Consider the following 25,867-nt stretch of genomic DNA (forward strand, 5'->3'; position numbering starts at 1 on the left):
TGGCAAAGTAACGTCTCTGCTTTTGAATATGCTGTCTAGGTTGGTCATAACTTTCCTTCCAAGGAGTAAGCATCTTTTAATTTCATGGCTGGAGTCACCATCTGTAGTGATTTTGGAGCCCCCAAAAATAAAGTCTGACACTGTTTCCACTGTTTCCCCATCTATTTCCCATGAAGTGATGGGACCGGATGCCATGATCTTCATTTTCTGAATGTTGAGCTTTAAGCCAACTTTTTCACTCTCCACTTTCACCTTCACCAAGAGGCTTTTGAGTTCCTCTTCACTTTCTGCCATAAGGGTGGTGTCATCTGCATATCTGAGGTTATTGATATTTCTCCTGGCAATCTTGATTCCAGCTTGTGTTTCTTCCAGTCCAGCGTTTCTCATGATGTACTCTGCATATAAGTTAAATAAACAGGGTGACAATATACAGCCTTGACGTACTCCTTTTCCTATTTGGAACCAGTCTGTTGTTCCATGTCCAGTTCTAACTGTTGCTTCCTGACCTGCATACAGATTTCTCAAGAGGCAGGTCAGGTGGTCTGGTATTCCCATCTCTTTCAGAATTTTCCACAGTTTATTAAGTGCCAATGGCAAGTGCCAATTTGTAGTTGACTGAAGTTACATCCATAAATACTGTTGTGGGACAAGGAGGCTTGAGATGTTGTTGTCATGCAGTTGCTAAGTTGTGTCAGACTTTTTGCAACCCCATGGACTGCAGCACGCCAGGCTCCTCTGTCCTCCACTCTCTCCTGGAGTTAGCTCAAACTCATGTCCTTTGAGTCAGTCATGCCATCTAGCCTTCTCACCCTATGTTGTCCCCTTCTACTCTTGCCCTCAATCTTTCCCAGCATCAGGGTCTTTTCCAATGAGTGGGCTCTTTACATCAGGTGGCCAAAGTATTAGAGCTTCAGCTTTAGCATCAGTCCTTCCAATGAATATTCAGGACTGTGATCTGCTTTAGGATTGACTGATTTGATCTCCTTGCAGCCTAGATACTGGTATTGGAATAACTACACCTTTCTTAAACACTCCCCTTAAGTCTTTACAAAAGCTATACTAAGCTGATTGTGTAAGAGCTGACCCAGTTTAATTTCTTCCTCTGAACCCTTTCTGTTCAGAGTGGGGAAGCAAATTGTCCAGGATCACTGATTTGGAAGACTTTTAGGTAATCTACACCAAAGGTTACATCGTTGTCAGTGCCAGCCTTTCGAAGCAGGGAAAGCAAAGTTCAACAGAAGTATCAGCGACTTCTAATCAGGTTCCTTCCTTGCCCCGCCCCCTAGATTTAAACCTTCTCTAAAGCTTTCAGTGGTTTCAACACTGAAACCTTTAAAAATTGCAACTGCATAAACTTGAAAGGTCCCCAGGCGCTGCAGCGAGCAAGTGGCCTTTGGAGTTGAGAGCTTCCGCCCGCGGGGAAAAGAAAGAGTTCCGAAAGCGCAACCGATGGGCGGCGGTTACTCCGAGAGAGAAAAATCAGGCGACTTAGGGGAGGAGTTTGGGCGAGGTCGACCCGAGTGCTTTCAGCGACCCGGAGCCAAAAGCAGAGGAAATTAACCAGAGCGGGCGTGGCCTCTGTGTCCCGCCAGCCCCGCGCAGTGAAAAGTCCCACAGCTCCCGCGCGACGCGCTTCTGGGACCGGCTCGTGGTCTTTCTCCTGCTCAGATTCACAGCACCTGCTCGGGAGTGGTGTGTAAGTAGAGGGTGAGAAGAGAGAGGGTGGCGCCGGGAAGGGGGCCGGGGTGGCAGGTGCAGGCTTGGGGTATCTCTGCCGACCTGAAACTTGTTTGCACAGAGTAACTGCTAAAAGTTTGCTTTTCAATCCACTACTTTTAAAAGGGAGTTTCGTTCCTTTACCCCCCAACCCCGTAGATAAACTGTCAAACTCCAGGATTAAAACTTGAGAGAATAATTCTTTTTGTGTTTAAGTGATGATTTACCTACTTTGAATTCTCAAGCCAAGGGAGCATCCACTTGGAAAGGGCGCCAGTTGAGCTTTGGGGGAGTAAAACGTGAGCTCATGTAACAACAATCGAGGAATGGCTGCAGTTTAAGAAACTTCTGTTCATCCTAAGGGGGTAAAATCCTGCAGAACTTCTGAGATCCAGGACAAACTGGCCTTTGCATCGCCTGAAAGATAGAACTTGCTTTTCTTGGTTCACTTTGACAGGCCAGAGAAACATCAGCAAGGTAAAAATAATAGTAATAATGAACAAAGTGCAGCATGACCTGAATCAGATCCTATTAGATGAATTAGATACCACAGAGTCAGACATGACTGAAGCAACTTGGCAGCAGCAGCAGCAGCAGTCAGTTGACTGGAAAGCTAAGGATCAAACCCCTTGGGAAGGTTCTCAACTGTGGGGGTGGGTGAGGGGAGCCCAGTCTGGAGGTGGAAGCCATGTGGAAGGAGTAGAGGAGAGAGGAGCCCTTCCCTGGGAGTTAAGGCCTCATCTGTGACTGCCATTGCTGCACTTGGGCGGTGGGGGCCAGGGTGCCTGCAGATTCTATCTCCCTGCTGCGGCGTTCTTTGAAATAGTCACAAGCCCTTTTGGTAGTCCTGACACCACTTTTTATTTTCTCCTTTTCCCTCTGCTGTTTACTCTCTAAGAAAGTGCCAAGTGGGCTGTCATCAAACATTATTGAATAGCCTTTGGAAACTTGTCCAGACCCCCAGCTAACAGGCTTTAAACCAGGCCAGCCCAGTGTTCTCAGAGCCCTAGCCTGCTGTGAATACCAAAGAAGACACACCTTTTGAGTTCTTGGGGAATTAGGCTGGTATTGAGTTTTGCTGTCTTCTGAAGTTTCCAAAGTAAGAGGCCTGTGTGTGTGTGTGTGTTGGCCATCTTTGAAAAATAGCAAATCAGTCCAAATTTGCATATTACTTTCTGTGGCAGGGGCGGTTTTTCTGAGGGTTTGAGAGTGGAGTTTCTTTAATGCTGAGACTAGAAAAGGAGGTCAGCATAGTTTCCTGAGCATAGTCCCCCTCCCCCCACAGCCCAGCAGCATTCCCCCCACCCTCACCCCGAACACCTGGGCCCTGAAGCATAGGGGGCCATGTCTGCAGTCACTCAGTCTTTTCCATAAATTCTAGAACTCACAAACAGCAAGGAGACCACTGAACTGTCTTTTCTCTTTATCTCACGGGCAGTGTTCTGTTGCTTTAAGAAGGTCTGAAATCGCAGAGTCCTGACCATGGGAATGTGTGCTCACATTTTCTATGTGTTGCACAATATTGATGGAGAAAGGCCGCCATAAATAAGAGAACTTTGCTCTTTTTGGCCAAGAGTCTATAAAGAGAAGCGGGCTATTTCTCAGTTAATAGTATCTGTCACTAAACTGTGATAGACAATAAGGGGTGGGGGTGGGATTCTAGGGGGAGAGTGAGGGGGATAAAACAGGAAGGGGATTTGACAGAAAGAATTCCCCAGAAGACCAGGGTAGTCCAGAATTCTCCTTGATGGGGGATAGCCTACAGGTCCAATATTAGAGAAAACTGGGTTCCAGTCTTGGGCCCTCCACTGTGAATTTGGGTCAGATTACTAATTCTACCTCTCTGGGTCTCAGTTTCGTTATATGTTCAAGGTAGAGATGAATATTTGCTCTGACTACTTGAATTTCTCCAAGTTCTCAAGAGAGATAATGCTATGGCCTTTGAAAACTCTGAAATTGTATCCTCAGTGCTTAGAACAGTGCCAAGGTAAGGGCTTATTTATTCACCAAATACTTACCTAGCACTTACCAGATCCCACTGCCTTTCTTTTTTCATTTTTTTATTTCAAACTTTTTATTTTGTACCGCGGCATAGCCAATTAACAATGCTGTGACAGTTCCAGGCAAACAGGGAAGGGACCCAGCCACTCACAGGCACACATCCACTCTTTCCCAGACTCCCCACTTTATGCTCTATTCACTTAATCCTCCCAAGAGTTTTGTGAGGTAGGAGGTTTTATTAACCTCATGTTGCAGGGAAGATTCGTTAATCACAGCTGGTAAATGACAGAACTGGATCCACTACATCTAGTTCTGGAGCCTGTCTTTGTCCTTTGTAAAGGCACCCCCTCCACATTAGGTGACTGAGTCCCCTTCTCTGGTGAGATAGGTACATATATTCTCTATTATGCCAACCAATGAAAGGGACAACACACTGTCCAAATAGAATTTATCACTGGAATAATTTCTGTAACTCATCACCAAGTTTCATGTTTTGCTCTGCTTACTTTTCTTAGAAAATTTCTACTGCATTCCTTGACCACTCAAACCACTGAACACTTTAACTTCTGAATTATTATTATTACTGCTCTACCGCTCTCCTCTCTTGATGATCTTTCATGAACAAAGTTTCTAGTAACTTCTTTTTGGAGTGCAGTGCAATGGCATGGTGCAAGTTCAAGGCAGCTATCAACAAATAAACCTTGAAAAAAAAAGTCTAGATTAGCACCACCTAATTTTATGCTATAAATTACTCCTATTTCTTAATGTCTTACCTTTAGCTCTGCTTACCCCACCCTCAGATGTGCTGGGAGTGGATCACGTCCATCCTCAGAGGCGATTTGTGGGCCCACAGAGTGCAGTGTCAGGAGCTCAGTATTGGCCATCTCCCAAAACCACAGACTGGAGGAGCTAAGCCACATTCTTGGGGATTGAGAAATTCTCTCTGTGAAGTACACTTTGTGCATTGTTCACATTTAGAGGAAAAAAAAAAAAAAAAATCCTGCCGTTGACCTTTGTCCCCAACTGCTCAGGATTTTGTGTTCTTTTCCCAGCAACAGTCTGAAAGTCTTCCACATTTTCTTTCCTCTTTCAATACCCATGTTTACTGAGAGAAAACCATCTTCTCAACTTTTCTTTCACTGCTAAATGCATTTCATTCTGAGAACATTGGTGAAGACCTACCAAAACCCGTTGACTTTTAAAACTAGGGTTGGATGGTAGCACCTCCTACTTGATAAACTTTTCTTGTTTGTTTTTTTTTTTTTTTAAATTAACCTCCCTGCTGTGTCTGTCCAGAGACATAGGATTTAGGGATTCCTTATTAAGCTAATTACTCCAAGTGCACTGTGAAGTCGGAGAAGGCAATGGCACCCCACTCCAGTACTCTTGCCTCGGAAATCCCATGGACGGAGGAGCCTGGAAGGCTGCAGTCCATGGGGTCGCTGAGGGTCGGACACTACTGAGCGACTTCACTTTCACTTTTCACTTTCACGCATTGGAGAAGGAAATGGCGACCCACTCCAATGTTCTTGCCTGGAGAATCCCAGGGACGAGGGAGCCTGGTGGGCTGCCGTCTATGGGGTCGCACAGAGTCGGACACGACTGAAGTGATTTAGCAGTAGCAGTACTGTGAAGAAGAATGCAGTTTATTGGTGACTCCTCCCCACCCCCATACTAGAACAATAGTAGATACATTAAATGTTGCAAAAAGCAAGGGGTGAAGGCTTCCTGGCAGTCTAGAGGTTGAGACTTTGCCATGTAGGCGGGTGTGGGTTTGATCCCTGTCGGGGGTGGGGCACTAAGATCTCACGTGCCTTGGTGGCCAAAAAAAAAAAAAAAGGCCCCATAAAACAGAACCAGTGTTTTAACAACTGGTTCTTTGTCCAGCAACAGTTGGGAAGAAAATCCACAGCAAAAAAAAAAAAAATCTTTAAAAATGTTACTAAAAGTATAATATTATCTTGCACTGAGAAATGTGGACTGAAAAAAACATAATGTGAGAGCTATGAGTTCAGTTTTTGTTGAGGCTTACTGAGGACTGTAGTCCAGGAGACAGCCCCTCAGCTAGCTTCTCTAAAGCTGAGGAACTTCTCTAAAGAGGTATATGGAGAAGTCAGTATATAAATGATTTGGTAAAGGGGGTATGTGCAGTCAAACCCAGATCTTGGTAGAAGGTTGCTGCTGGTTATGAGGAATAGATGTCTCCATTAATGATTTTAGTGCTTTTCTAGGTATGAGAAGATACAATAAATCTGGCTCATAAAAGTTTCTCCTGGAAAATGTCTAACTATCTGAAAGCCAGTTTTGCCAGTTTTCCTAGAACACAGGGTGACTTCTTTCAGATAAACTCTGAACTCCTTTCAGGGCATGATAAAGATTCTCATAGAATCAGATGGCAAGTGACAGTCTTTAGCTGGCAGAATCTATCATACTTGCTTTCAAGACTACTGACCTGTGGAGGTGGATTAATTTGCTACTGTGTGTGTGTGTGTGTGAGTGTTTAAGCTAAATGCAGCTGATCCTTGAACATCATGGGGGTTGGGGACCTATCCTATGGGTAGGTGAGAATCCACGTATAACTTATAGTCACCCCCTCCTTATACACAGTTCCTCTATATCCATGGCTCTGCATCTGCAGATTCAACCAACTACTGATTGTGTACCACTCTGGTATTTAGTATCGAAAAAAATCCAAATATAAGTAGATCCACATGATTCAGATCTGTGTTGTTCAAGGGTTAACTGTACATTTCTATTTGCCTGAACCCAAGGAGGCTATTTTTAGCCTACCTTTCAAACTAGAGATTGCTTAGGAAGCTTTGGGTTTTTATTTCCAAAATGGGACTAATACTTACCTTGTAGTATAATTGGAAGAAGAAGGAAGATAACTGGTAGAATGGGTGCTGGCACTGGGGCAGGTGTAGGGTAGGGGCAGGATAGGCATTCACTCAATGTTAGCTGAATCAGAATTAAGCAGTTTGCAGTCTCTTGAAGGAGACAGCGCAGTGTGGTTGGTTTATGAGATGTGAGATCAGAGACTTGGGTTCTTCTCCCAGTGTGGCTACTCAATATCTCTAATTTCCATTTTTTTCATCTGTAGAATAGATATACTCATGAGGATTATAGTCTTATAGAAATTATGTAAGGTAACGCACATAAAGTACATGGTATAATATAGCCAAGTCTTATAAAATTAAATATATATGTATTATATATATATAGACATATATATAGACTTGTCACATTCAACAGTAACATACAGACAACTGGATGACCAGTAGCAGAGTCTGGAAAGATATATAGGTTTATAGATTTTTGGTAGATGGATAAAATGATTAGAATAATTTCTCTAAATAGGTTGCATGCAGGGGTTGAGTTTTAAAGGCAGGAACAGATATGTCTGCAAGAGGCAACACTCCATGCTAAGCCAGTAAAATGGTGTTTAAGCTTGGGTATGAGAAAAGATGGGCTTCCCAGGTGGCACTAGTAGCAAAGAACCCACCTGCCAACGCAGGAGATGTAAGAGACGCGGGTTTGATCCCTGGGTCGGGAAGATCCCCTGGAGAAGGGCACAACAACCCACTCCAGTATTCTTGCCTGGAGAATCCCATGAACAGTGGAGCCTGGCGGGCTACAGTCCATAGGGTTGCAGAGAACTGGACATGACTGAAGCGACTTAGCATGCATGCACATATGCCCTCATGATAAAAGATGTGTGTTTATGTGGAAGAAAGAGAAGGTGTAGTAGTGGGGCTGATAATAGAACAGAGGAGGTTAAAAAGAATGTCAGATAGTGCAGACTTTGAGCTTTTTCCGAAATTCTTACCCACTTGGATTTGAGTATCATCTGTGCACCCCTTCTTCCTCCTCCTGAGCACTTCCCCAGTTACTCTTCCAACTCTAGATTCAGGGAGTTACATTCCATTTACTCTTGACAGCTTTTCGATGCGAGTAAATATAGAATATGAAGTGACTTGAAGAGTTTTGTAAAGCTAATCCTCCTCCCCTTGTCCCTTCTATGAAAGTATCATAAATGCTTATTTCTCCCCCCACATTTGCAAGCCTTTTATTTTATGTTTCCATTATCCTGTTTCACCCTCTTCACTTGTGTTGGTGTGAATGAGGACCCTGGTCATGGTGATCGTGATGATCATGATAAGGAGATAATAAGCTTTATTGAGGGTTTTCATGGACCTGGCACTGTGCTAGGTATGTTCCACATGTTATCTCACTTAAATCTTGACAATAACCCACTAAGTTGGGAGATGCCAACTCATTGGAAAAGACCCTGATGCTGGGAAAGACTGAGGGCAGGAGGAAAATGGCGGGGACAGAGGATGAGATGGTTGGATAGCATCACCGATGCAATGTACCTCAGTTTGAGCAAACTCCCGGAGATGGTGAAGGACAGGGAAGCCTGGCGTGCTGCAGTCCGTGGGGTTGCAGAGTTGGACACGAGTTAGTAACTGCTGAACAACAACTATTCCTATCTTACCAATGAACAAATCCAGTTCACAGAGGCTAAATCTCTAAAGCAAAGACAATAACCAAATGATGTGACTGGAATTCAAATCCTGGAGTCTGAGATCTTGATTACCACTGAAATGACAAAAGGTTGTGAACTGGATTTATAAAGAAGGGCATGTATGAGAACTTAGGCATTTCTACTCAAACATTAATGGTACTACTATGTACATAGTCTGATGTTTTGAAAGAGATTCATGGATTCTGGTTTGTGTCCAATTTGTGGCTCATCTTGATGCAAAATATGATTTTATTCTAGCTTTAGTGAAGTTAACCTATGTATATTTGCTTGTGATAACCCCTATATTTTCATTTTCACACAGTACTTGTTTGATATGTTCAAGCTTAATAATATAGAACCAGAAAAAACCAGGGAGGGGGTGAGATGAATTGGGAGATTAGGACTGACATATATACGCTATTGATACTATGTATAAAATAGATGACTAATGAATGAGAGCCTACTCTACAGCACAGGGAACTCTACTTAGTGCTTAGTTGTGACCTAAATGGGAAGGGAATCCAAAAAAAGAGTGGCTGTATGAATAGGTATAGCTGATTCACTTTGCTGTACACTAGAAATTAATACCGGAGAAGGCAATGGAAACCCACTCCAGTACTCTTGCCTGGAGAATCCCAGGGACGGGGGAGCCTGGTGGGCTGCCATCTATGGGGTCGCACAGAGTTGGACACGACTGAAGCGCTTTAGCAGCAGCAGCAGCAGAAATTAATACGACATTGTAAAGCAGCTGCTGCTGCTGCTGCTGCTGCTAAATCGCTTCAGTTGTGTCCGACTCTGTGCGACCCCACAGATGGCAGCCCACCAGGCTCCCCTGTCCCTGGGATTCTCCAAGCCAGAACACCAGAGTGGCTTGCCATTTCCTTCTCCAATGCATGAAAGTGAAAAGTGAAAGTGAAGTCGCTCAGTCGAGTCCAACTCTTAGCAACCCCATGGACTGTAGCCTACCAGGCTCCTCTGTCCATGGGATTTTCCAGGCAAGAGTAAAGCAGCTATACTCTAATAAAAACAAATTAAAAAAAAAGAACACCATGGATAAGAGCAAAGACTATTTGTATTTCTTGACTTACATAAAAAGAGTAACTTAAATAAATGATTAAAATGGAAAAAAAAAGAACTAAAAAAAAAAACATGATACTATTCATTAAAAAAAATCTAAATGATTATTTTTTCTTCAAATAACTCAAAATATTTTCAAGAACAATGTGGTTAATACTGTAGTATAAGGACACCAAGTGACCATCAAGTTATTTGGGGGTATTTATGTCTGTTTTTTCCTATCTTATCTAAAATCTTTTTAACATTCCAGACCAAAATCAAAAAAATGGCCAACCTTTCGCAGCTAATGGAGAATGAAGTATTCATGGCCTTTGCCTCCTACACGACAATTGTGCTTTCAAAAATGATGTTTATGAGCACTGCAACTGCATTCTATAGACTGACAAGAAAGGTAAGACACGGGAGGCAGTATTTTAACAGTTGGGATTCTGGAAAGCAATTTTCTTATTTTTTTTTTTTTGTGAAACCCAGTGGCATATTGTTTAATACTGTAAATGAATATGCAGTCATTTAGTTCAAGTGGTTCTGATATATTTACAGAATAGGTAGTTTCTCCCAGAAATCAGTAAATGGTTGTTTGTTTTTATTGTTCAGTTAGCATATGAGATTTCTGAAGTATCAGATTTTTCAAGGAAACTTTGTGATATTGAAGTTAATTTTGCTAACTAGAGCTTAGAAAATAGTCACTTTCTAGACAGTGAATTGATGTTTTCAGCTCTATTACAGATCAGGGATATGCCTTAGGGCACAGAATTAAGTTCTTATTGTTATCAAGAGAGTCTCTATGATTGGGACAAGGCATTTGAATTCTGTGTTGTTATGATTTCTTAAGTGAATAGTATTTCTACCCAGCATTATAACAATTTTTTTTTTAATGGAGGCTTGGGGAAGGTGGTAGAAAGTTTTGAAACACATAACCCATATAGAGGGGTAGAGCTTCCCTGATGGCTCAGTAGAAAAGAATCCGCCTGCAGTGCAGGAGATGCAAGAGACATGGATTCAGCCCCTGGTCTAGGCAGATCCCTGGAGGAGAAAATAGCAACCCACTCCAGTATTCTAGCCTACAGAATCCCATGGACAGAGGAACCTGGCAGGCTGCAGTCCATGGGGTCGCGAAAAAGTCAGACACGACTGAGTGACTGAGCACGCAACCTGTATGCAAGTTGGTTTTGTGACAACAGTGACATGGGTAAAGCAAAGCTACACAGTTAGATGGTTTTTACTGGTGTGACTCCTGTGCCCGTTCACCAGCTTCTTTCTGGAAAACATCATTTCTCTCTCTTGGTCCCGGTCCTGAGTTTCTGTCCTCCAGAGCCTTGCTTTATTTAGAAGTCATAGTCCTCCCTAAGGTATTTCCTTATTACTGTCTTGAGGTATCATTCCTTCCCAATGATGTTTGCATTTTAATGGGGCACATATCCACACGGGTAAACCTCTTGGCTATAAAGTGGCTGCTACTACCGGGTCTTAACTCAGTGGTAAAGAATCCACCTGCCAGTGCAGCAGACATAAGAAATGAGGATTTGATCCCTGAGTCAGGAAGTCCCCTGGAGCAGGAAATGGCAACCCACTCCAGTATTCTTGCCTGGGAAATCCCATGGACAGAGGAGCCTGGTGGACTATGGTCCATGGTGGTCTCAAAAGAGTCAGACACAGCTGAGAGACTAAACGAGCAACCACCAGATCCTCACTATCCTCTAGAAAACTGTGATGTCAAGGACAGCAGAAATGTTGCTTGTCTTAGAAGAAAAGGGGAAGGGAATTCGAATTTGTGAAGTGCCAGTGATCTATGCTAGGCACCGTGACACTCTGTGTGCCAGGTCATGGAAGCATTTTACATAATTGTTAGCATTATCCTGTGAGATGAGCATTACTCTTCCCATTTTATGGATGAGGAAATCAAAATCAGAGTGGTTCAGTAGTTTTCCCAAGATTACACACCAACCAAGGCTGAGGCTGAGATTCAAATTCAGATTGGTTTAAACTCCTATTTCAAGCACTTTCCGTTGTAATACATTATTTACTTACTCAAAATCTCTTTATTGAACATCCAGTATGTGCCATGCATTTATTTCAGAACCAGACAGACAGATCTGCCCTCAAGAGCTGATCAGTTCTCCTCAACATCTTTATCTGAAATAAATGCTCATGTCGTATTAAGAAAAATACTATAATATTTATGAAGTTTCTCAGCTTAAATTAAGGCTAATTTTATAGTTCATGTTTTTCTTTATTATAAATCATTAAATAGTGGAACATAAGTATTTTTAAATGCATGTTTCAAGTTTCAGGGAATAGGGAAATCATTTCAAAGAGCATAATAATGACAGGAAGGACTATGTACAAATATGCCCTGGAACATGTGCTTGGTGTTTATCGGAATGCAATTCAGCTTCTTATATTTCACTGGATTGTTCAACCTAAAGTTTTAGTTAATTCAGAGGAAAAAGAGGCACACATATCCTAACAAAGTACAAAACACTTTACCTCTCCCCACTCTTTTATGCTGCATGCCTGTTCTCTGGTATCTTTGGCAAATAAACTAATGACTTTCATATGAGCCAATCAGTTGGAAATAATGTTCTTCAGGAAAAGTGCATCAACATTACTATTAAGTGCCAGTTCACCACAATAATAACTTTTTATTATTTTAATGAGGACTCAGAATTATACTTTTTTCTGGTTTTGCTGCCTTTTCACTGTTTTTATTTATTGGTTTTTATTTAAGTTCTTATTTATGCTTCTCTTTAAAAATTTTTTACACTGTTATTAAAAATTCAGGTTTTAAGAGAGATGCTTTCTCCTGTGTGTATGTGCTCAGTTGTGTCCAACTTTCTGCTACCTTATGGACTGTAGCCTGCCAGGCTCCTCTGTTCATGGGATTTCCCAGGCAAGAATACTGGAGTGGGTTGCCATTTCCTCCTCCAGGGGATCTTCCGGACCCAGGGATCAAACCTGCATTTTCTGTGTCTCTTATGTTGGCAGGCAGATTCTTTACCACTAAGCTACATGAGAATCCACATTCTTTCTCCTAACACTGGGTTTGATCTATAGCTCCCAAATTTTTTTTTTCACAATGACCAACTTGGATGCCTGTATTTCTTCTGATAAAATATGAATATCAGGTAGAGTACCCCCCCGCCCCATGTTATTTGGTATTTGAAATAGGTTTGTTTTTTTCTTGGTATTTGGAATAGGTTTTTGCCAACCCAGAAGACTGCGCGGGCTTCGGCAAAGGAGAAAATGCCAAGAAGTATCTTCGGACAGATGACAGGGTGGAACGTGTTCGAAGGTAAACCAGTGTCTCCTGAAATGACTCATTTGATCACAGGATGTTGGTCTCAGAGTCAAGTGAGGATGTTGGGGTCTTGAAGAAAAAGAAAAGTCAATCATTTTACCTACTGTGTATAATTATAGAAAATTAGCAATCTAGAAGTTTCCAACTATCACTGTGATTGCATGTATTTCCAATTTAGCTTTTCTGTGCACTTTGTTAGGGGTAATGACTTTGTTCTGTGTAGGGATTTATCAAAAGTAATGACAGGTAGGAGGTGAAATGAGGACGGTAGATTCTTGCAGTTTTTGTCCTCTTTCTCCAGAGGTGAGACTGTCAGCTTGGGTAAAAGTTTGAAGAACTAGGTATTTTTGTATAAAATGGAAAGTATGAACTTGGGAAATCTCTCCCTATCATCTCTCTCCCTCCTTTGTAGATATTATATTTAATGTACAGAGAATTCAGTGAACAATGAAAAGCAAAAAGCCAAGATACCATCTACCCAGCTTCCTAGTGATACCACTAATAAACTTATTTTAAAAGCACATTCAATTCTAGTTCTGAAGGTATATTTCTTAATCCTTGTCATAAAGTGATGTAAATTACAAACTTTTTCTTTCATCTTTACTGAAGCTTAATTGACAAAATTGTAAGTGTACAATTTGCAGTGTACAATGTCATTTGATACACATATATATTTCTAAGGAGTCCTTCCATTGAATTAGTTGACATTAATTAATGAATTTCATTAATTAACACTTCCATCACCTCTCAGATTTCATCTCTCCTCCCCTCTCTTTTGGTGAGAACATTTAAATTCTGCTCTCATAGCAACTTTCAGTTATATGTGCTATGTGCTCAGTTGCTCAGTAATGTCTGACTCTTTTGTGGCCCCCTGGACTCTTAACCCGCCAGCCTCCTCTGTCCATGGAATTTTCCAGTCAAGAATACTGGAGAGGGTTGCCATTTCCTACTCCATGGGATCTTCCCGACCCAGGTATTGCACTCGCATCTCTCGCATCTCCTGCATTGGCAGGCCGTTTCTTTACCACAGTGGCGCCTGGGAAGCCCCAGCTTTCAGTTACACAGTTACACAATAACAGTGTTATCTGCTGTAGTCAGTGTGTTATCCTTTAGATCCTCAGACCTTGTTCATCTTATAACTGACAGTACTATTTTCTCAACCTCTCCAGATTTCCCCCAACCCCTATCCCCTGGAAACGACTACTTTCTGTTCTTATGAGTTCAGCCTTTTTTCCTTTTGGTAGATTCCATTTATAAATGATACCATACAATATTTGTCTTTCTCTGTCTTAGTGATTTCATTCACCATAATGTCCTCCAGGTTCATCCAAATGACAAGATTTCCTTTTTTTTTTTTTTTAAGACCGAATAATATTCTGATCTTTTTGGGATAATGGTAGGTAAGTTCTGTGCTATGCTGTGCTGTGCTTAGTTGCTCAGTTGTGTCCAACTCTTTGTGACCCCATGGACTGTAGCCCATGAGGCACCTCTGTCTATGAGGATTCTCCAGTCAAGAATACTGGAGTGGGCTGCCATGCTCTCCTCCAGGTATCTTCCCAACCCAGGGATCGAACACAAGTCTCTCGCATTGCAGGCAGATTCTTTTAACATCTAAGTCAGCAGGGAGGACCTTCCAAACTGTTCTCCATAGTGGCTGTACTGGTTTACATTCCTGGCAGCAATGTAGAAGAGTTCTCTTTTCTCCATATTCTGGCAAGTATTTGCTACCTCTTGCCTTTTTCACAGTAGCCATCTTAATAGGTGTAATGTGATAACTCATTTTAGTTTTGATTTGCATTTACCCAGCTGATTAGTGATGGTGAGTACCTTTTCATGTACCTCTTGGCCATTTGGATGTCTTCTTTGGAAAAATGCCTATTTGGGTCTCCCTTTTTTAATTGGAATATTTTATTTATCTATTAGTTTGGGGCTATGAAATTGTGAGTTCCTTATATATTTTTAATATTAACTGCTTATCAGATATGAGGTTTGCAAATATTTTTTCCCATTACATAACTTGCCTTTCAATTTTGTTGATGGCTTCTTTTGCTGAGCAGGAGCTTTTTGATTTGATGTAGTCCCACTTGTTTATTTTTTTTTTGCTTTTGGTGTCAAATTCAAAGATATCATTGCCAAGACCAGTGTCAAAGAGCTTACCACCTTTATATTCCCTCTAGAAATTTTATGGTTTCAGGTCTTATGTTCAAGTCTTTAATTCATTTTGAGTTGATTTTTGTGTATGGTATAAGATAGGGTTCAGTTTCTTTTGCATGTGGAAATCTAGTTTTCCTGACACAATTTACTGCAGAGGCTGCCCTTTCCTGCTGTGTATTCTTGGCTTCTGTGTAAAAAATTGAGTATACATGCCTGAGTTTATTTTTGGGTTCTCTATTCTGTTCCATTGATCTGTGAGTCTGCTTTTATGCCAAAAAATACTGACTTGTTGTCTATAGCTTTGTAATGTAGTTTGAAATCGGGAAGTGTGAAGTCTCCAGCTTTGTTTTTATTGCTCAAGATTGCTTGGATATTCAGGGTCATTTGTGGTTTCACACAAATTTGCAGACTTTAAAAAAAAAATTCTCAAAAAATGCCTTTGGGATTTTGAGAGGGAGTACATTGAATCTGTAGATTACTCTGGGTTGTGTGGACATTTTAACAGTGTTAACAATTTTTCCAGTCCATGAGGAGAGAATATCTTTCCATTTATTTATATTTCTTTCATCAGTATGTTATGGTTTTTAGTATATAGCTCTTCCCCTCTTTGGTTAAGTTTATTCCTAAGCATTTTATTCTTTTTGATGCTATTTTAAAGTTTGTCTTCCCCAGGTGACTTAGTGGAAAAGAATCCAGTTGCCAAGCAGAAGACAGGTTCAATCCCTGGGTCGGGAAGATCCCCTGGAGAAGGAAATGGCAACCCACTCCAGTATTCTTCCCTTGGAGATCCCATGGACAGAGGAGCCTGCTGGGCTACAGTCCATGGGGACTCAAAGGGTCGGGTACAGCTTAGTGACTAAACAGCAACAGCAATAAAGTTAGTCTATTTTATCCTTCCAAAAAATCAGCTCTTCGTTTCATTGATTTTTTCTATTGTATTTTTAGTTTCTATTTCCTTTATGTCTATTCTGATCTTTGTTATTTCTTTCCTTTACTAATTTTGGGCTTAGTTTGCTTTTCTTTTTTTAGTTTCTTGATACGTCAGGTTAGGTTGTTCATTTGAGATTTTTTTCTTAAATGTGGGCGTTTATCACTATAAACTTCATTCTTAGATTTCCTTTGCTGAGTCCTCATGAGTTTGGTATGTTCTGTTTCTATCTTTATCTGTCTCAAGATAGTATTGATTTCTCTTTTTTCTTTGACTTGTTTGTGAATTTTCCAGTTTTCTTTTTGTAATTGATTTCTAGTTTCATATTGTTGTGGTTGGAATAAATGCTTGATTTTGCACTTCTTAAATTTATTAAGACTTGCTTTTTGGCTTAAGATATGATCTATATTGGAGAATGTTCTATGTGTGCCTGGGAAGAATGTATATTCTGTTGCTGTTGGATGTAAAGTTCTATAAATGTCTTTTAGGTCCATCTGAGCTAAGTGATCTTTCTAGATGATCTATCCATTGTTGAAAATGAGATATTGAAGTCCTCTATAATTATGGTATTGTTATTTCTCCTTCAGATCCGTTACTGTTTGCTTTATATATTAAAGTTTCCTATGTTGGGTGCGTATATATTTACCAATGTTATGTCCTCTTAATGCCTTGATCCCCTTTATCATTATATAATGAACTTTTTTGTCTCTTGTTACAGTTTGTTTTGATATAAGTATAGATTTTTCAGCTTTCTTTTGGCTTCCTTTTGCATGGAATATCTTTTTCTACTCCTTCACCTTGTGTCTATGTATGACTTTAACTCTTCATAGGCAGCATATTGTTAGGTCTTGTCTTATTTTTGTCTGTTCACTCATTCTTATTTGATTGGAGAAGTTAGCCCATTTTGATTTAAAGTAATTTCTGATGCTTTCCTGGTGGCCCAGATGGTAAAGAATCTGAATGCAATGCAGGGGTCCTGAGTTTGATCCCTAAGTTGGGAAGGTCCCCTGGAGAAGACAATGGCTACCCACTCCAGTGTTCTTGCCTGCAGAATTCCCAGGACAGAGGGGCCTGGCGGGCTACAGTCCATGGGGTCACCAAGAGTCAGACATGACTGAGTGACTAACACTTTCACTTCACTTCTTGTACTTATTGCCATTTTGTTAATTTTTTTCTTCGTTGTTTTGGAATTCCTTTGTTCCTTTCTCTTTCATTGTGATTTGGTGATTTTTCTCTAAGGGTAAGCTTTGATTGCTTTCCTTTTATCTTTTGTGTATCTACTATGAGTTTTTACTTGGTGGTTACCCTGAGTCTTATGTAAAACATCTTGTTTTATATTAGTAATAGTCTATTTTAAGTTGATAACAACTTAGCTTTTAATGCATGCAAGTGACTTAATGACTAAACAACAACAACAAATCTTAATCCACATTTTCTAACTGATTTATTGAGAAAGTTGAGGAAAGAGCCAAGTTTATATCAAAAGAAGAATATGAAGATGTGCACAAATGCAGGATTGAAGACTAAGTTAATCTTGAGACTATATACCATAAGGGAATCTGCAGAAATCTTTGGAGGGGCTTCAGACTTTCCAGAAAATCAAAAGTGAAAAGGCAAATATGATCTTGATTCTAAAGGGATTAGATGCTGCAGCTGATACCTGAATTAGAGAAGTAAATTTTTTTTTCAGTCTCCATTTCATTATCTATTTATACTCACCAAATTTTAGAAGTGTAGTCAAATATATTCATGGTGTTTCCTATCTTAACTATTCATCAGAAAACTAAATATCTAAATGTTTAAGTATGGCTGTGAAAACTCCTCACTGCTTCTTTAATTTTATATAATTTTGCTTATCCTGTGAAATGTGTCTAGAATTACACCACAGTGTAGGTGTGCAGTAGAAAACACTAAATGAAGATGGCACATAACTTCAGTGTTTCTCGTGTTAGAAAGATGGATTGGCAATAGAATCTCAGTAGAGGAAATTCTTCAGTGGGGAGGTCAGTCAAGATGGTGGCACAGGGGGCTCCTGAACTTCTCTCTTTACACTCGTGTTGTTGTTCAGATTGTTCGGTGGCTAAGTTTGGTGGCTAAGTCCGATGTGTCTGACTTTGTGACTCCATGGACCACAGTATGCCCATGAAAGCTTAGCTAAAGAAATAGTATTTGGGGATTTTAGATGCCTTCCATTTTCCCTTCTCAGCCCCTACTTCTGTCTCTCTTGCCCATGGGATGGTATTTCTAGAGGAGAAAGCCATTATCTAAGCTGACCTTCTCATCAGATTGTGAACAACAAATAAAATTTAGTGACAACAATTGCCCTTAGTTGTGAAAGGAGTGAGTGCCCTTGAGGAGGTGCAGGGACTGTGTGTACAGCGCCCCCTGGTGATCAGACACTGGCTTTTCAATGTGGCAAGAAAGAATCTCCAGGAAAGAGAAGCTTCTAGTTTCCAGGTGTATTTTTTGAGATCAGATCAGTTCTGTTAACAAAGTGATTTACTAAATCACTTTTGGAGATACTTTTCAGAATAAAAGTTCCCACAATCTCCCCTCTCCATTTTTAACCTAGAATTTTTCTTTTTCATTACTTCTATTTGTAATTATCAAGTTGTTTCTATTAGCATATTTTGGTGACAGGGACTGAATTTGGCTACAAAGGGCATGAAAGTTATGCTTTTAGGCATGCAATATTGAGAAAATATACACTATACATATGGGACCCTTAATTAAAAATATAAAGTAATATGTGTTGAAATGTCAAGATAAGTAGCCTAAAGTAAGTTATTTATATTTTGGGCATATGGAAATCAATAATGTTTAGAAAGCCTTTTACATTATGCATTTATTTAATCCTATCCCATATTGTTCTAGAAAGAATTCAAGACTATATACATTGCCCATGTGTGTGTGTGTGCATGCGTGTGCATGCGTGCACACACACGCACACTTAGTCGCTCTGTCATGTCCAACTCTTTGCAGCCCCTTGGGCTGCAGCCTGTCAGGGTCCTCTGTCCATGGATTTTTCCAGGCAAGAATACTGGAGTGGGTTGCCATTTCCTACTCCAGGGGATCTTCCTGACTGAGGGATCAAACCCACGTCTTTTGCATCTCCTGCATTGACAGGTGAATTCTTTACCACTGAGCTACCTGGGAAGTCCCATGTACATTCCTTACAACAAGATAAAAACCAGGGCAGCTGAAGAAATAAGGTGAAACATTTAAAAGAGAAAAAAAAAAGGGTTTTAGTACTTAGGAAGAGATGTTTGAATAAGCTACCTTCAGTGAAGTTTAATTTGGGGATTTTAGATGCCTTCCACTCTCCCTTCTCAGCCCCTACTTCTGTCTCTCAATAGAGAATACCTCTTTATTGAGACTTTTCAGTGGGGTCCAGTTGACACTCACTGGGAATTCTTGAAGGAAGTGGAGGATGGGATAAAACTTAAAGCTAGATGATTCCTTTCTGGCTCCAATGCATGAATGAAGCATTTATTGAGGGATTACTGTGTGTCTCACTGTCACTCCTTTTATTGGAATGCTGTAAAATGGCTTTAAGACTGACTCCCTGCCCTTGAGGGGTCTATAACTTTTCCACTGAAAAGCAGACTAACGTGCATGTGGTACTTAAAGAATGATATAAAGCTATCTCTCATTAGATGTTAAGTAGCAGGATACAAATATAACTTCCTAGGGTCTTTGGGAATATTTCATAAGGGAAGAAGTTGAAGAATGTTAGGATTTGGAAGGAAAAAAGGAAATGAGAGGACGTGGGAGTTTGGAAAAATTTCTTTGCAGGAACTTGAACACACTGCTACACGCTGAGCATAAAGAGCTTTGGGTAAGAGAAAGGAGTCAGCTGGTCTGGTGTGAAGCTCCTCTTGTGGTTGGCCACCCCCTGACAGTTCTCAATGATGTATAGCAACTCTGGTTTAGGTCAGGGCGATGCTGAGATCCAAGTGGTTCTGATCTGACTGAAGCATCTTGAGCACAGAGCAGGGCTGGAGTTAAGGTCAGTCCAGAACAAGCTTGCACCAAGGGGCATCTGCCCAAAAGAGAAAGGACATGGGAACATGGGATGATGGAGAGGAAGTAACAGACCCTGGTAGGAAGTGCTCATAAAGGTGGATGTCCATCTGCTACTAGATTTTGGTAGCCATCTAGGAATGACACTGAAATGAAGGAAGCTTCCCCTTTAGGATGCTTTCTGTTGTTTGAGTAGAGAAAGGGTTACAGTGGGAAGGTGATACTGAACTACAGCAGATGCTCACCGGGAGAGGGTGTGTCTGCGGTGGGGTCTAAAAGGAAGAGTGATCGACAGGTACACACTGTTATATTTAGAAAGGATAACCAGCAAGGACCTGCTGTAGAGCACAGGGAACTCTGCTCAATATTATGTGGCAGCCTGGATGGGAGGGGAGTTTGGGGGAGAATGAATACATGTATATGTATGGCTGAGTCTCTTTGCTGTCCACCTGAAACTATCACAACATTGTAAATCGGCTATACTCCGATATAAAATAAAAAGTTAAAAAATAAAATTAAAAAAGAAGAGCATATAAGATGGCATAAATTAACACAGTGTGAGGCTCCATTGAAAACTGGCCTTACTAGAACAGTGAGGAATACTGTGAGACCATTTTGAGGGTTGAGGACAAGGAAAAAGAACTGAATGAAAAAAATAGAGGGAGGCCAGAAAAAATGGAGAGGCCAGTAAGTTCCAAGGAACCCCTGCCCTTGAATTTCCTTCCCCAAAGCCCCACCACTGGAGCTATTTACCCCTAATTTTCCTTGACTTTCTTCTCTGTTTTCACACTGTATTCTATTTGTCAATTGCTTAATATAGACTTGGGGCTTCCCAGGCAGTGCAGTGGTAAAGAATCTGCCTGCCAGTGCAGGAGACATAAGAGACACAGGTTCGATCCCTGGGTCAGGAAGATCCCTTGGAGGAGGAAATGGCAACCCACTCCTGCATTCTTGCCTGGAGAATCCCATGGACAGAGGATCCATGGACAGGCTGCAGTCCGTGGGGTCACAAAGAGTTGGACACAACTGAGCAACTGAGCGCAAACAGATTTCTACATGGTCTCATCATTATAGGTTCTTTCTCAACTTTAAAAATGTCTGTCCTTTTAGAATGTGGTAAAGGAGAAAAGTAACATGGCCTAGATGGGAGGTGAAGAAATATCTGTGGTCCAGCAGGAGAATTCAAAGGATCCAAACAAATACCCTTGGTGTAATTGGTGATGTGAGCTCATCTTTAGTAGAAAACAGTGTTTCTGCCCTTTCTTGCCCACCTCGCTTTCAGTAACCCTTGGGTTGTTCCATAAAACAGAGGGAACAAGAATACTCATACCCTTTCTGTCTTGGCTTTATTTAGGAACATGTGGTTGTTTATTTAAATCTTTCAAAATTGTTATGTATCTAAGTTACTGTTACCTTCTGCATGCCTTTATGTTGTTATTCTGTTTGTCAGGAGAACTTAGAGATAATCTACAAGAGAAAGGAAAGGAGATGATAATGGTGATCTTTCAGATCAGATCAGATCAGTCGCTCAGTCCTGTCCGACTCTTTGCAACCCCATGAATCGAAAAAAGTGAAATTCGCTCAGTCGAATTTCAGTCCAGTCAATGGACTCTTTGCCACCCCATGCACTGCATAGTCTATGGAATTCTCCAGGCCAGAATACTAGAATGGGTAGGCTTTCCCTTCTCCAGGGGATCTTCCCAACCCAGGGATTGAACCCAGGTCTCTATCTTTCATTTTGAAATATGTATCAATAGCTTGGGTTTTTCTTACCTTGGGCGTGGGGTATCTCTTCACGGCTGCTCCAGCAAAGCGCAGCCATTGCTCCTTACCTTGGACTATCTCCTCACCGCTGCCCTTCCTGACCTTCAATGTGGGATAGCTCCTCAAGGCCCTCCTGCGCCCGCGCATCCACGGCTCCTTGGACGTGGGGTTGGTCCTCCCGGCCACCGCCCCTGGCCTCTGTCGTGCGGTTGCTCCTCCCTGCCGTGGCCCTTGGCCTCGGGCTTAGGGGCGTTGGGTAGCTCCTCCCGCCCGTCACCCCTGGCCTCGGGCTTGAGGCGTGGGGTATCTCCTCCCGGCGGCCGCTCTTGACCTTGGACGCGGGGTAACTCCTCTCTTCGCTGCCCCTGGCCTCGGGCGTGGGTTTCTCCTCCCGGCCGCCTATGGGATATTCCAAATCCTGAAAAATGATGCTGTGAAAGTGCTGCACTCAATATGCCAGCAAATTTGGAAAACTCAGCAGTGGCCACAGGACTGGAAAAGGTCAGGTTTCATTCCAATCCCAAAGAAAGGCAATGCCAAAGAATGCTCAAACTACCGCACGATTGCACTCATCTCACACGCTAGTAAAGTAATGCTCAAAATTCTCCAAGCCAGGCTTCAGCAATATGTGAACCGTGAACTTCCAGATGTTCAAGCTGGTTTTAGAAAAGGCAGAGGAACCAGAGATCAAATTGCCAACATCCGCTGGATCATAGAAAAAGCAAGAGAGTTCCAGAAAAACATCTATTTCTGCTTTATTGACTATGCCAAAGCCTTTGACTGTGTGGATCACAATAAACTGTGGAAAATTCTGAAAGAGATGGGAATACCAGACCACCTGATCTGCCTCTTTTTTTTTTTTTTTTCCACCCTTCCCACGACCAGACATGGTTGCTGTCGCAATCCTGATCTGCCTCTTGAGAAATTTGTATGCAGGTCAGGAAGCAACAGTTAGAACTGGACGGGGAACAACAGACTGGTTCCAAATAGGAAAAGGAGTTCATCAAGGCTGTATATTGTCACCCTGTTTATTTAACTTATATGCAGAGTACATCATGAGAAACGCTGGACTGGAAGAAACACAAACTGGAATCAAGGTTGCCGGGAGGAATATCAATAAATTTAGATATGCAGATGACACCACCCTTATGGCAGAGAGTGAAGAGGAACTCAAAAGCCTCTTGATGAAGGTGAAAGTGGAGAGTGAAAAAGTTGGCTTAAAGCTCAACATTCAGAAAACGAAGATCATGGCATCCGGTCCCACCACTTCATGGGAAATAGATGGGGAAACAGTGGGAACAGAGTCAGATTTTATTTTTCTGGACTCCAAAATCACTACAGATGGTGACTCCAGCCATGAAATTAAAAGACGTTTACTCCTTGGAAGGAAAATTATGACCAACCTAGATAGCATATTGAAAAGCAGAGACATTACTTTGCCAACAAAGGTTCATCTAGTCAAGGCTATGGTTTTTCCTGTGGTCATGTATGGATGTGAGAGTTGGACTGTGAAAGAAGGCTTAGCGCCGAAGAATTGATGCTTTTGAACTGTGGTGTTGGAGAAGACTCTTGAGAGTCCCTTGGACTGCAAGGAGATCCAACCAGTCCATTCTGAAGGAGATCAGCCCTGGGATTTCTTTGGAAGGACTGATGCTAAAGCTGAAACTCCAGTACTTTGGCCACCTCATGTGAAGAGTTGACTCATTGAAAAAGACTCTGATGCTGGGAGGGATTGGGGGCAGGAGGAGAAGGGGACGACAGAGGATGAGATGGCTGGATGGCATCACTGACTCGATGGATGTGAGTCTCAGTGAACTCCGGGAGTTGGTGATGGACAGGGAGGCCTGGCGTGCTGCGATTCATGGGGTTGCAAAGAGTCGGACATGACTGAGCGACTGATCTGATCTGATCAATAGCTTACAAGTTCTATCAAAATCTCAATTTATAGTCTAGATTCTTAAGAAGTTTTTAACTGTGGAAACTAGAACAGGGTTACCAGATTTGAGAATTAAGTACTTTATAAATATATTTATAAATATATATATTTTTTATAAATACACACTTTATATTAAAAAAAAATCCTGTCAGTAATTGACGTGTCTTGTGTTCACGATCGTAGCCAGAGGTGCCATGAATTGGAGAAAAAGTTGCGTCTAAGCCATGCTTTCTGTTTTCTAGCTGTGGTATGAAATTCAGATCTAGGATGCATGACTTTCCCTTTATTATTGTCTATTTGTGTATATTTTGCCCCATCACTACTAACTAATTCCTTTTGTAATTTTAGGATAGGTTGGCTGCCATTTTCCCCATGTTTGAAAGGCTAGTTATGTATTCTGTAATCTGTATGTGGAGAAAATGGAATTCTTGATATTAAGATTGGTAAATTGATTTCTGGTAACCTAGTGGCTTGGGTGAATGGGCAAGGGTGGTATCAGTGACCATTTTGCATCCTAGCACAAGTGAGGGGAGTCTTAAGAATGATACTAACCCAAAGGATTTTCTGCTTTTGGGAAGAAGAATTTTTATAAGAGGAATCTTGAATTGCTGTTGTACAGACCTCAGAAGAAAAAAATATTTTATATGTATAAAAATGATGGGAGTTTTATTATGTAGACGCACTTTTGATATTCTTGGAAGTGCAAAAAGCCTTCTTTCTTATATATTGAGATACACTGAAAATAAAAGAAACAAAATAATGAGTCATTCTAAATAACAGCCAAGTGGATAGGGAAGCAAGGGAATTTGAGAGAAATAAAATGAATCTTACTTTGCATGTTGAAGATCCATTAACACTTCTATTTAGTTTCAGAAGAGAGGGGAAAGTGAATATATTTCTGCTGATTTTGAAATTAGGGTTTTACAAGTCTTTTTTTTCCACAGAGCCCACTTGAATGACCTTGAAAACATCGTGCCATTTCTTGGTATTGGCCTTCTGTATTCCTTGAGTGGTCCAGACCTCTCTACAGCCATCCTGCACTTCAGACTCTTTGTCGGAGCACGAATCTACCACACGATTGCATATTTGACACCCCTTCCCCAGCCAAATCGCGCTTTGGCTTTTTTCATTGGCTATGGAGTTACACTTTCAATGGCTTACAGATTGCTGAAGAGTAAACTGTACCTGTAAAGAGAATCATACAACCCATTATCCAATGATTTTCTAAAAATTCTGTACTTCCAATTTATAATGAATCCTTTTATGATTTTAAGCGGGAGGGAAGCAGAGAAATTAAGATAGAGAAAACCCAATCTGCATATTAATGCCACCAATAGCCTTTATTCTTATTTTGTATTTACACAGGACATTTAACATAATTTTTAATTCCTTTGTCTTATTCATAAAGTACTTTGTCATAAATTTTGATTATAATTTGTAACATTTGTTCAACATATCATATTTTAAATCTTTAAAAAGAGTAAGTACAGGTATGTTAAACCTGTATTTCAGTGTTGATGAAATGGGTATATGAAATAAAGAATTCAGAGGATAATTTCATTTAGTTTTATTTTTCTCAAAATATTTACAAAAGTTTCAAGCTACAGAAAAGTAGTACCATGAACTTTTATATATGTTTCACCTAGATTTACCACTTGTTAACGTTTCGCCATATTTGCTTTAGTTCCATCATTCAATGTTTTTTCTGAACAATTTGAAAGTTGTTCAATTGCTAAGTCATGTCTGACTCTCTTTGGCCCCATGGACTGTAGCACACCAGGCTTCCCTGTCCTTCACTATCTCTGGGAGTTTGCTCAAATTCCTGTCCATTGAGTTCAATTGCTAAGTCGTGTCTGACTCTTTTTGGCCCCATGGACTGTAGCACATCAGGCTTTCCTGTGTTTCACTATCTCTGGGAGTTTGCTCAGACTCCTGTCCACTGAGTCAGTGATGCCATCCAACCATTTTGAAAGTGAGCTGCTTGTAAGACACTTAACTCTAAATACTTTAACATGTATCTTCTATGTACAAAACAGTCTCCAAATAACCATATCATCGCACCAAAGAAATTTAACTAAGATGGTATAGATGAACCCATTTGCAGGGAAGAAATAGAGATCTCACTTTGTGCTCTGTGATGACCTAGATGGATGGGATGGGGGTGGGAGGGAGGTCCAAGAGGAAGGGGATATTTATGTATACATATAGCTGATTCACTCTGAACAGCAGAAACTAATGAGACACTTTAAAGCAATTATACTCCAATTTAAAAAAGAAATATAACTCTAATACAGTAGTATTATTTAACATATATGGTGAGTAGTGAAAGTTGCTCAGTTGTGTCTGACTCTGTGACCCCGTGGACTATATAGTCCATGAAATTCTCTAGGCGAGAATACTAGAGTGGATAGCCGTTCCCTTCTCCAGGGGATCTTCCCAACCCAG

The 25,867-nt window shown here is 41.0% G+C and overlaps 1 protein-coding gene across 1 annotated transcript; it reads left to right on the plus strand.

Annotated features, from left to right (window-relative positions):
* The first annotated feature begins 1,536 nt into the window (after positions 1 to 1,536).
* MGST1 (microsomal glutathione S-transferase 1) lies at positions 1,537 to 24,977 on the plus strand. The gene is made up of 4 exons (XM_005907442.3): positions 1,537 to 1,696; positions 9,570 to 9,710; positions 12,517 to 12,611; positions 24,367 to 24,977. The coding sequence occupies exons 2-4, from the start codon at positions 9,585 to 9,587 to the stop codon at positions 24,611 to 24,613; spliced, it is 468 nt and encodes a 155-aa protein (XP_005907504.2). The 5' UTR covers positions 1,537 to 1,696; positions 9,570 to 9,584; the 3' UTR covers positions 24,614 to 24,977.
* The last annotated feature ends 890 nt before the right edge of the window (positions 24,978 to 25,867 follow it).

The sequence above is a fragment of the Bos mutus genome, chromosome 5 (assembly GCF_027580195.1).
Source record: "Bos mutus isolate GX-2022 chromosome 5, NWIPB_WYAK_1.1, whole genome shotgun sequence".
NCBI lineage: Eukaryota > Metazoa > Chordata > Mammalia > Artiodactyla > Bovidae > Bos > Bos mutus.

Excerpts from the sequence above, each read along its gene's own strand:
- MGST1 (XM_005907442.3), top strand. The coding sequence starts at position 9,585 with ATGGCCAACCTTTCGCAGCTAATGGAGAATGAAGTATTCATGGCCTTT. Across the intron at positions 9,711-12,516 it reads TCTATAGACTGACAAGAAAG|GTTTTTGCCAACCCAGAAGA; the intron begins GTAAGACACGGG and ends TATTTGGAATAG. Across the intron at positions 12,612-24,366 it reads AGGGTGGAACGTGTTCGAAG|AGCCCACTTGAATGACCTTG; the intron begins GTAAACCAGTGT and ends TTTTTTCCACAG.